This window comes from Saccoglossus kowalevskii, chromosome 6, assembly GCF_978046115.1.
Source record: "Saccoglossus kowalevskii chromosome 6, keSacKowa6.1, whole genome shotgun sequence".
In the NCBI taxonomy this organism is placed as follows: domain Eukaryota; kingdom Metazoa; phylum Hemichordata; class Enteropneusta; family Harrimaniidae; genus Saccoglossus; species Saccoglossus kowalevskii.
Genome location: NC_140646.1, coordinates 24,408,427 through 24,421,346, shown reverse-complemented (window position 1 = coordinate 24,421,346; position 12,920 = coordinate 24,408,427). Strand labels below are relative to the sequence as shown.

General features: G+C 33.7%; 1 protein-coding gene across 1 annotated transcript in view; it reads left to right on the top strand.

The window, feature by feature from the left end:
* Positions 1-12,679, top strand: part of LOC100378270 (uncharacterized) — a 36,171-nt gene extending 23,492 nt beyond the window's left edge. Inside the window, exons 6-14 of the mRNA XM_006817277.3 lie at positions 624-699; positions 2,000-2,121; positions 3,223-3,282; positions 3,612-3,678; positions 4,687-4,936; positions 6,098-6,186; positions 6,682-6,905; positions 7,399-8,916; positions 9,422-12,679. Of these exons, the coding sequence (XP_006817340.2) occupies positions 624-699; positions 2,000-2,121; positions 3,223-3,282; positions 3,612-3,678; positions 4,687-4,936; positions 6,098-6,186; positions 6,682-6,905; positions 7,399-8,916; positions 9,422-9,480 (2,465 nt within the window). The 3' untranslated portion in view covers positions 9,481-12,679. The remainder of the gene's footprint in view (positions 1-623; positions 700-1,999; positions 2,122-3,222; positions 3,283-3,611; positions 3,679-4,686; positions 4,937-6,097; positions 6,187-6,681; positions 6,906-7,398; positions 8,917-9,421) is intronic.
* The last annotated feature ends 241 nt before the right edge of the window (positions 12,680-12,920 follow it).

Genomic DNA, 12,920 nt, shown 5'->3' with positions numbered 1-12,920 from the left:
TGAAAACTACACATATTGTTCATTTTCTAATGATATCTTCTGATCTTTAATTGCAATGTGCATTGCTAACAGCGGAGCTATCTCAGCCGACAGGCTGCTTGTTTGTTAGTTTGTAACTTTTATAATCACATTAGGTGTCTCTATATCCCACACTACTACTGCACCCCACCAACTGTAAATAAATTTCTTGAATTATTCAAAACTCAAAATGATGTACTTCTACAGCGCTTAGCTGCCTTTATATTTAATGCTATGAAACTTGGTAGGGAAGCCGCTGAAATATTGTAAATAATTTAAATGTTTTAACTGTTTTGGGCCAATGGCCATGTATCAGTTAATAAAGATCCTATTCATACAGATAGATTGTATTCTACAAAGAAACGCAAACAAAAATCGCATACATTACTGTACACAAAAAATCTCATGTGACACAAAATCCTCAAATAGTGAAATTAGGCAGCATACAAATGCCTGCCATTGCCGCATTTCATACAGGTGTTCATGTGTGGACATCAATCGCGGTGAGACAAGTTAACCATGGCACAATAGCTCCAAAAGTAATTAAAGTACTGCAGAAGAAAGCGTAGATTGTTAAAGAAAGCCTTTGTTCTTTTGCATGGCAGGAAAACACAGTTGTCGGATAACTCATAAAGGAGAGCTTGCAGAAAAAGGACTGCCAGAGATTAAAGACTATGCAAGGTGAGTTTAATACGCAGTGTATCATACAAGGTAGCAGCGCATGGTTAATACAAAACTTTGCTTCATGCAGGGTCATTGTTTGACCTTGTTGTGTGTTTAGGCCCTTTACACCATTGTTGTCTATTTTTGTCATTTTAAAATAGTTGCGCTGTTTTCTGGTTTCTAACCAAAATATTGACCTATATCTTTGATCTAGCCCGGTAAACATTACCATATTTGCTTGATTAGAAACACATTTCCAATAGAAACTCATGTAAATTGTCAGTTATTTGTATACTGAATTATACAAACATTATCTGTATGGCTTTCATTTACATAAGCATAATAGTAGTTATAAATAAATAAACGCTGCTCGGACTGATAAGTATGATATATTGAAGATAATATTTGGTACTCGTAGTCCTAAATAACTATTAAAAATTTTTAATAGTTATTTAGGACTACGATTACCAAATATTATCTTCAATATATTTACATAAGCAGGTACATGATGCCAAAGCTTAAATGTATATACTTGTAATATTATCATGTCCGATTACTTGTCAACCATTTATTTTCACTGGCATTTAATTTCACTATTTTGATATTTTGAGTATTTTTACTGGGTTTTTTAAGTTCATGCATTTGACAAGAAAACAATAAGCTCTATTGTTATTTCACATGTTCATGTGGAATAGCGAATATCACTCAGGGATTTTTTTAAACAAGGGAACAGGAGTGTAGCGCCCTCATACCATGGCCATGCGCCTCCTTACCCTGGGGAGCAGATCCTCTGGCAACCATAAAATTCTGAATGACTAGGGATCACATGTGGCCAGTCTTCAACTGTGACCTGTCTGATATTAATTTTGGTCCCAAGAAAAGCCATAGAATGCACCATTTTAACTTAGAATTATCAAAAACACCCTGGTAGGGAGAATCCCATCTCCCCCACTTGGTAGCGCCACTGCATTGCAGTGCTCCCTCTTGCAGTTTTTTTCTAGAAAAACCCTTATCAGTGAAAATGGTGAATAATAATTAAGTGAATGAATAATGTATCTACAGTAGTTACATATAGTAAAAAAATAAAATGTCTCTCTCCACCATGAAGATACATGTAAAGTTTGTGTTTTATGTTCTTATATTTTTTAGCTTCACTGTTAAGGTCAGGTAGAGCTATTTATATTAGTGATGTCATCTTTACATTGTAAACTTTTTTTGAAAAAAATGTATTTAATTTATGTACAGATACACTACTAATATAGCAAATGCAGTAGTCAAATAAGTCTCATATTGAATGGTGTCTTTTTTTTTTACATAGGCGATTGGTGACATTACCTCAGCATATTCTTCAGTGGGATGATATGTTGAATTTTTTTCAATGTCCAGTATCTTCCACAGTGGGTGGTGCAGCTGTTGCCAATGCCAAACCAGTGCATGAAGGTAGGTTTAATACAAGCAGAGTGATTTTCATGAGTATATGATTGCTCAATTATTAGACTAGTGGTTATAGACTGTACAGAGGACCCAAGTGGTCATATATTTATTCTTGCATGTTTGCCATATTTGTCGCTTTGTCTCTATGCAGATTATGTATCGATTGTATTCACATACAGAGTGTACAGTTGCCTTTGTGATGTTTTCCTCTGAATTCTTAAAGGCAATGATGTTGATGAGCAGAAAATCAGCACATGATTTTTGAATATTTTAAGGTTGTACGTAATGTACCGTTAAAGTCCTAATATAAACAGCATACGTAATAGTAACCACACCCCCAATTCCGTTCTTGAAAAAAATTGAAAACACGAAAAGTACCTATTACTGACCGCACCCCCAATTCAACAAGATCGTGACTGACTTCATTGTTTCAACCAGCTGGTCAAAAACAGCATTGTTCCTAATTTTATTCATTTGTTTCGACGTGCCTAAAAATAGGCAATTGCAATCAACAATTGCAACACTTCGAAAATAAGTAAGTTATTCACTTGTGAAACACAGCATGACCGGATTGCGCTACTGTACTGTGATCATTTACTACTAAGCAATGCATTCATGTTTGTTTTTATCTGAAACTTCTCTTAGAATATACTTTTCGTTACAACAAAATTAAAAACAATGCATATTACATTAAATATAGTATTTTTTTTATCATGTGTTGTTTTGATTGACTAATTTTTCAACATTTTGTGACGTCTATTTTAGAACCAAATTATGGCCTTTTACTCTTCCCTGACGCTTATTCAAAAGATTATACATGTACGGTGTATTGTTTGTTTTGTACATCTGTTGCCCATTTAGTGATTGCAATATGTATGTAATATAAACCGTATATTAGGACTTAAACGGTAATGTACATATTCTGAAAACTTACCTTTAACAGCTAGAATTACAAATGCATTTGGTAACTGACCAACCATCTACCGGTGTAGAAATGAAGTATTCATGATCATTACAGTGCATTTAATTATATATGGGGGTCGAATATTACATACAGAGAATAACGCAGTATTTACTCAGTGTCAATGTTTATATTTATTGTTTTAGACTCTGAAATCACCTTCCTAGGACCTTCATCTTTGTCACCAGAGCCATCAGTTGCCCCAGGTGAGTCTGACATTCACATTTCATGTTTTCTTATAATTACTTTATAACTTGGACTTTGAGTACCTTTGATATCTTTAGCATGTTTAATATGTTTAATGATTGTCTGAGTGGCAAATGAAAGTTCAGCTTCTGAGTTATGATTCTCCTAATTGGTAAAATAAATTTCATTCATTCATTCATTCATCCATTCATTCATCCATTCATTCATCCATTCATTCATTCATTCATTCATTCATTCATTCATTCATTCATTCATTCATTCATACTGTACTACTATATATATTATTATAAGCAACATATTGAAAATCTTTTTCTTTTCTATTTTTCAGTCACTACATGTAGTACATTAGCGGGACCCGCTATCAATAAGGTTTCGTCGAATACATCTAATGGAAGGTGAGACTATTTTTAGTTTCTGTCTATTCGTCTGACATCATTTTAATTATTCACATGCCTGCACTGAAGTCAGAATGGTATACATTAGCACAATGATTTTGACATATAAAAATGTTTTGGTAAAAATCCATGCTTATAATTACCTAATTTGCATGATAATTAGCTAATTTTTACCTGTTCCATGTCATGTTCTGGGCTAATGCACGGATTTGATTAGGTTTTTGGTAACAATCCATGCATATTAATTGTCTAATTTGCACGATAATTTAGCTAATTATTAGCTGTTCCATGACTGTTCACTGATATCTAAAGAAGCATTCATTGAATTTTGATGAAACTTGGTACATAGATGCTCTGAACTAATGCACAGATTTGATTAATTACGGGTAAAAATCCGTGCATATTTATTACTAATTTGCATAATAATTAGTACATTTTCGGCTTTTCCACTGATATCTCAAGTACTAATCATCACTTTTCAATAAAACTTGCTACATAGCATAGATCCTCTAGGATATGCAGAGAAATGATTAGTTTTGGAGTGAATAATTGTGCATATTTATTATCTAATTTTCATAATTAACCAATTTTCAACTTTCACACTGATATCTAAAGTACAAACCTGATTAGTTTTTGGTAAAAATATGTTTATTTAGCATAATAATTCATAATTTTCAGTAGAATTAGTGTAAAAAAAAATTTTTGTAGAAATTTTATTTATAACTCCTGGATTATACTGTAGAATGTGAATTTTCGCTGCCATGATTTGGAAATTTTGTGGCACTGGTGTCATAGGACAAAATTTCATGATTCATACTAACTCCTGAAATTTCTAAAAATTTCTTTCTCTCAAAAATATAAAACAGTTTACTGTATATATGTTTGTAATGTGATATTATGATATCATCACTATGGATTCAAGTATATTTGCAAAGATATATAAATGAATTACTTTTAAATATTTGTTATTAATATTTGTCTTCATCTTTCAAATTGTTTTCTTCCTAGGCCAACATTCACACAAGGTCAGCCACCATTGCCTGTATCTCCATTACCCTCGCCTCTATCTTCCCACATACCTCCTGCTCCAACAGCGCTGCCTTTGACAAGACCTCCTTTACCTGGTGCATGGGTTCCGCCAGCATCGCCACCAGTCAATCTTTCCACTGAGCCGCATTTCATGTGTGTTCAAAAATGGTTGAAGGATTTGCGGTTACACAAGTACTATCCATTCTTCAAAGACTTAACCATGGAGCAGGTGAGTGATTCTGTACCTTTACCATGCCATTATCCTGCATTAACAGGAATTCTGTACATATATTGTGCTGTTTAAGTCAATTTTCTCACTTTTTGGCAGTCGTAAGCAATATACTGGATGCAAATTACAATACTGCTTCGTTGGAGTTCAAAAGTGTAGAAAAGTGGCAACTGCACTATGCACAAAAATGTGTACATAGTATGAATGTACAGTAACTGTATTTGACTTACAAATGTTGCATTGATCTATCACCTTTGAAACATTCAGATTTAGGGGTTGCGTGAATGTATTCTGATTGTTGCATGATTGCTGAGCTGGCAGTCACTTTCTATTTTCACTTGATGTCAATGAGTATATTTAGTCCCCGTTCGGACATAGTCCGAAAATAGGGGACTTATGCGTCCGACCGTTCGTGTGTGCGTCCTGTATTTTAGAAATGCCTGGAGCAATCACAATCATACTTCATATATACATCATACATGATATTATAAATATGCACATCAATTTGTTTCACAATCTGATTCAAGATGGCCGAATGGCGGCCATTTTTGTTCTAAAAATCATCAAAATCAAGCATTTCTCAGCTGTTTACAGATGGATTTTGTTCAAATTTGGTATATACGTTGGACATTATAGGACCTTGATGCACATCATAGGATCTTGATGCACATCATTTTGTTTTCGTATAAGATTCAAAATGGCCGACTGGTGGCCATTTTGTTTTAATGAATGTGGTTCTAGTGCCATATCTCTGACTTGCTGTGACTGATTATGTTCAAATTTTAAATATTCATTATACATCATGTCATAGATATACAGATATATTGGTTTGACGATCCTATTAAAAATGGCCGAATGGTGGCCATTTTTGTGCTTAAAAAATCATCAAAATCAAGCATTTCTCGGCTGTTTACAGATGGATTTTGTTTAAACTTTGTATATATGTTGGACAAAATGGCTGATTTTGTTTTAATTAATGCTGTTCCAGAGCAATATCTCTCAATACTTGTTTGACGATCAGATACAAATGTCAATCATTTAAATGTTAAACAATCATATTCCTGACATGTTTATATTCCAGCTATATTACTATAAACAAAACTATATATCTTAAATTCGATAACTAATGGGAACTGTGCCATGCATGGCTTGTTTTGTTAGATTTTACAGCTGCGTGAAGAGGATCTGGAGAGCTGGAAAATAACTACAGGAGCTAAAAATAAACTATTATCAAATTTGAAAAAATTGAGGTAATGTTTTTTATGTCTTTATTGTTTGCTTGATTATTTTTGCAGTTCCTCTTCAGTTGTGTTAATTTTATGTCAATGCCTTTTAATATTCATTAGTTTTCGGTGTCAGATGTATAAAAATGCACGTTATGTATCAATGGTCATGTGATAAATGACTTTGTTGAAGGGTGGTGGTCATTGCACCACATGTGCGTGAAATATGGGTCTCATATGAATAAAGATGGTGACTTTGGCTGTTGCACAGAGTACAAACTGAGACATTACCAAGCTTTAATTAGATAGTTATATTGTTGGAAGGTATCATTGTAATCATCTGCGATAATTAGTGCATGTCGTGCCCAGATCAAAGCTCATACTTGTAATTTCCATTAGAAGAGTACATGCATGGCACGATAACCACTATGCTTTAAGTACTAGTATATTGAATCAAAGTTACTGAAGTATCTTGAGGTGTGAGTCTGAAATGTGTAAACCATCTTTCTCTGTCTCTTACAGGATTCAGGCTAAAGGCTTTAATGGAATCATACCACAGGCGTCTGTTATGTATATGTCACCTACAAATCATTCTACGACATACCTTGCTTCATCTGCAACGCATACTGCACCTATTCAGAGCCTCTTTTATATGTCTCAACATATATGCACCAGTGAATGCTCTTGTTCTGATTGCTCATCGTCGCCGTCTAGTCCCAGAGAGAGCTCTGATGAGAACGAGAAAGGTATTAAGTAATTTAAAATGATCCAAACTCTCACCAGAACCACCAATGTTGATAGTAATTCAACATTTTCATGTTTGTCTAAATTTTAGATCTATTTTTTAATTTTTTTCTCCATATCTTTTGAATAGGCCTGTACTCCAATTTGTACTCAAACTTAATTTGTTTGTTTTTTAATTTTTATCCTCTAAAACCTATTCTAGCACAAAAATGGAACTTTTAAGAAGATTAGTACTCATTTGGTGTGACTGAGAAAGGTTGATCATTTTGCATTTAGCTTTGTGGCTTACTTACAGATCTATAGTTTAACTTTATATAACCATATAGGTGTACTAGAAGTTAAAATTTTCTCTTTTTTTGTACGGTCTAGTTTGAACTTCTTGTTTCAGATGATTACTTTTTACTATTCTTACCTTTGGATGGATGTGACATCTACAATAAATGACTCATCAAATTATATTTTTCACTATATACATGTATATTATTACTTTCATAGATTCCGAGGCAAGTGAAAGCTCCCTTGTTTCACTACCTGATTCCAACCCACCTATCAAGAAAGTATTGACAACATCAGTTGCTACTCAACACAGTTCAGAACCAATCAACAGAGATTTTGCACAAAATGTTGCGAACCGGATTAACAGATCATGTGCGGCTACCCCATCTTACAGTAATGTTGTCAAATCTCTATCCATGGAGCGCATCGATTCAAGATCACCAATAGTCCCTGTGAGTCACTCGCATTCTACTCCTTCTTCACCTGCATCAGAAACCACAATCCGGCAGCCCAGACAGATGTCGCTACCATTACCACCACCAGGGAGCTATTACCCACCTATGAATCCAAACTTGGATGCCGCAAGTCCATTGAGATCTACTGCCATGGTGTTTACTCCAAAGTTGCCAACACAAGAAGAAGCAGCAGTGCCTCCAACAGGACCATACCCCAGAGAAGCCATTGTGCCACAGCAGATTAACATCCCTGTGAAATCCACAGGAAGTGCAGTAAATAATCCTAACATTGAAGCTGCAAAATATAAGACTTCTGTAGTTCTAGTTCCAAGTGCTTCTGCTAGTACAGCCATTGCCATGATGCCTCCATCATCTGTGATGTCTATGCCTGCAGCAATGAGCACTACAGTTGTCACACCTGCTGTTGTTCACCCTGCATTTAGTAGTGTGCCAGTATGTAATGCAACTCAAATGGACCCTATCAATGTAAATCCTGCACCAATAGTAGCTCAAAGCAAAGTCACATGCTCTTCACCTAGAGGAGGAGGTGAGGGATTGCGGACCACACCCCCACTGTTGCCGCCGCCGCCGCCTCATGTTCTCAATACTCCGGCTCAACCGCCAAGTAACACGTTCGGCAATGAACAACAAAACATAATGTACAACAATAATATGCCTCCAAATTACGTGAATAATAGTCAAGGAACAAATTTTCCCAGTAACAACAGTACTAACTTTCCTGTTGCAACTAGCGGTACCACTTTTGCAAACACTCGAGGGTCAGTCATTTGTAATACGACTAACAGTATGGTTTGCACAACATGTGGCCATTCTTGTTCGGGTAATAATCCGATGACAAATAATTCTTCCAGTTTACCATTCTCTTTTAATACTGCATATTTACCTCCAGGATTCATGAATAATGCCATGCATTATCCTAATTTACTGCAAGCTAATCTTAGTAATTTAGTAGCCACCAATGGATACGTCAACCCCGCAATACAAACCACGCCTCGCTATCAAACAACGCCACTGCAGCAACATTCTGCTTATCCAAATGGCGTTGGGGAGTTTTTATATGGACATGGTAGTCATTATGGCATGATGGGGCACGGTGCTCCCCAGTTTGTATCTCCCGGACTTATAGCTCAGCATGGGAGTAATCATCACCACATGGTAGGACACAAGAAACACTTGCCTGTGCAGCCTGTGTGTTATAACTGTGGAGCCGTGGGACACAGGTCATCAGATTGTAAAGAAACATCTTTAGAATCACATCAAAGTAAGTATAAGTGTCTAATATCTGACATTTGATTAATAAAATATCATAAAATAATGTGTGTGTACATTAAATTTTATTTTCATCAAAACAATTTGGATCTGTGATTTCATTATATATTGATATAATAGTAATCTTGAAAAACATCCTACTATAAAGAATTTGTAATTTGGTAAAATGAAATTCACATTATATAAACAACTAATGTAAAAATGAAGAAAATCAGTGACCACAGCATTTTCATTCGGATCTCTAGTCACAGTCACATACATTTTTCTCTTGAAGATTTTTCTCTCTAGCAGGCAACAGATGGACTCAACTTGATTTAAGGAGATTCTATTTTGACTTACCGTTCCTACAAAATCAGTTCTGTTAGAAGGCACACTGTTGGATACCATACGAGGGGTGGGGTGTTCACATTAATGATTATATGAAATATGCAGTTTACTGATTTATGAATTATGTTATATGTACTTGATGTACCGGTAATATATTTGTTCTTTTACAGATCAATTCCGTCTGAAATATGCACCAGTGAGTGAACAATCTGATAACAGTGAACAATAACATGATGTACAACTGCGTGACGGCAGTCAACAATATCACACTTTGATAACAAAAACAATACCACAATGTACAACGCTGTTATGACAAAAACAATAACAATAACACAATGTACATCGTTGTAATGACGGTAAACAATAACATTGCGCATGTGATATCCATGCTGGTATTTTTGATAAAACTTTAAAAGTGCAGAAAAAAACATTTTAAGATTTACTGATAGACAACTTTATAATAACGTTTTATGAGACCCAGCTTTATTGCATTTTAATTAACTGATTTAGGATTTGTTTTTTGAGTGACTATGAGTCTATAAATATTTCTGCGAAAATAACAAAAAATGACAAAGTGTTAATAGAAATTTACTGAAATAGTTTAACATTGTTGAACTTTACGAGTAGGAATTTCATAAAATGAATGTGTTGGAACTTATTTTTAATGTCACAATGCAAAATTTCTCATGCTTGTTTTAAACAGAGAGCGAGAGTATGACAAAAAACATTGTATCCCGGGTGTGCTATGTGGAGAAGCTCACACCTGATGACAGTGTTATTGCAGCTTTTTTAACTCTTATCAGTATTGTTGGGTATAATTTTTTTAACAAAAATTTCTATAAAATTATGTCTGCCATTGTTAGGGATAAGAGGTTCTACCCATGTGCATTATCAGCCCTGTATTGTTTGTATGGACATTGTTTTAAATTTGTAGGATGCAATCAGCTTGTATGTCTGTACGTTTTTATGCCCAATTTGCATCAACAGCTTTAAATAATTTCACCCACATCGTTGGAAATGAAATGCGATGTGACCCAGAGTAAGAAAGTTGTTATTTTGATATCAGTGATAAAGAATACATGTATAGAAAAGCTGAATATTAAGTTAACATTATATGAGAAACTGAAGTGCACCTAACCATTATGAAATGCTGACATATATTACAAAAAATACATTAAGACGAGAATTTAATTGATGTAGCAGTATTGCCAAACCATATTACATGTGTTAACACATCCAGCCTGTGCTGTTTTATAACCGCTTCACACTAGGACTATGCGTGTCCAAAAGAAATCACTGTTTTGCTGTGTTTAAATTCTTAGTATGTGTTAAATAATATTTTGTGAAAGACAGGATACTCCAGAGAACACATGATAAAAGTTTGAGAAATGACGTAATGATGATAATTTTTTTTTATTTAGAGCACATTTCAAGGTAAAAGAATAACCTAAAGCACTTCATATCATCAATGCATATTGTCCACAGAGCTACAGACTTTTTTGGGCAAAAACAAAACTGTTGGCACCTTGTTAATTTTCCTCTCTTTTGATATAGTTCAATTTTGTCAGATAAAAATTAAAAAGATTTGCTCAGAGAATATGGGGATTCCAAATTATGATTCATTCATTGATTACATTAAGTCTTATACACTGCAACTAGTTGTTTAATATGTAGCAACCCAAGCATTGGCAGTAAATTGAAATATCTGATAGTAATGAATAAAATTACAGAGCTGTCAGAAATTTTTCAAGTGATCAAATATTGTTAGTTAAGGATGACGTTACAGAGTAATTAAGTTACATTGGGTTTATTAATTATTTGCAAAAAAAATAAACAAACAAACAAACAAAAGGAGATATGAACAAGTCAACAATAATTTTATTTAGGGCTAATGTTCCTTGAATTGCACTTAGCTTTATGTGTCGCAAGAACACACAAAACAATGTATATCATTCTTGTCTAAGTAAATCGTCTCATTTTTCCCATTCTCCATTTTCTCGTACAGCGTTGTACAGTTTTTTTTTTGATGCACTTAATTGTAACAGACATACACTATTGCCTGGCTGAATTCGAGAGTAGGAAAGAACCCACACTAGCCACAGGATAAAACAAGGTAGCTCTAGCATATCAGTCTTGCTGCTATTTTTTTAACACATCATAATGTCATTCTGCGCAATATGGAAGCAAAAATACCTGACATTTATTTTAATCTGCCATGACATTAGTTTTATTAAGTGTATGTGTGTATGTTTGTGTGAGTGTGAGTAGATTCTGTGCCAAAATAATGCCTCATGGGACAACTGCCTGTAGATACATATTTTTTAGTTGAACCTATCTGAAAAACATTGTTGGTATCAATATTTTACCAATGTTGCTGTGAACTTTATTACTCAAACTGTATGTCTATGCTGGGTTTCTGATATGATAGTGTCTTATGCGGCTGTGTATGTACCAGGTCATAATTATTTATAATATACAGGTAACAATTCTGTTGAGACATTTCATTACTCCTTTGTATAGTCTTTTCTAACCAAGATATCAATCAAAATATTCATATTAGTCAAAATATAAGCCATATCATGCTGCGGCTGTTTGGTTAAAAATTAGCATTGAAATTCAAGAAAATTTTGAAATGTATTAGCAAATAAAAAAGAAAAAAAAAAATCTAGCAACCTATTGCATTCTGGGTACATCTGACCTTTGACATGTGCATTCACAATAATTCCCTGGAAATGATGTAATTTGTGTAGTTAGAATCTTTGAATACAAGATATTGTCTACTTTCAATCATTTATATCACTATTCTGACATTGTGGACTTCCAAGAACATTGGAGTTATTTTAAATTAACAGCCACATCAGGTAGAACAGTTTATATGCAATATATTTTGACCTAGTGCATCCATCCTAAGATGCATATTAATTGCAGAACAATGTTAAAGTTAAAAAAAAAAATTACATCACCACTCAAGAAACTGTTTTGATCTTTCATATTTATACTTGATTTCACATTGTGTTACAGTGTTTCAACAAATCTCAGTGTATATGAAATATATAATTTGTATCAAATTTTTCAGATGAAATTAAAAAAAAAACATTTGCTTTTGACTTTAATAGATGAATATTTGCTCCCAAACCATTTTTTGGTGAAAAATGTTTTCATTGTATAGAGATCTTAACTTAAAAAAATGTACATAATTTATGAAGATTATTTTTTGTTTGTTTGATGCCTTTTTTGTTCATTTACAGTATTATTATGAAGTGGCAGTGTTATGAATTTCAATACTTACAGAAACAAAAATACAATACATTATTAAGAAAGGTTGACAAAGTATATTTCTAGTAAGGAAAAAAAGAACTTATAATTTTATTCAGCTAACTGTTAAGTGATTACAAAAAAAAATCATTAAAAAGATCTACAAAAATGGATTCATGTGTAGTGTCTCTTTATTATCTTACATGTGATAAAAGTGAAGGTGAGGTATAAAGGTTATCATGTCTGTCAGTTGTTGAGTTTCTTGTGTCCAATATAACCCAGATAATTGTTGTCAAATATTTTTCAAACATGGTTACATTATCAAGCAATATATAATCTTTATTCAGTTCATATATTGCAGATATTGCAGGTATTTTAGTTATTTGACATTTCACCCCTGATAAAATTCTCATC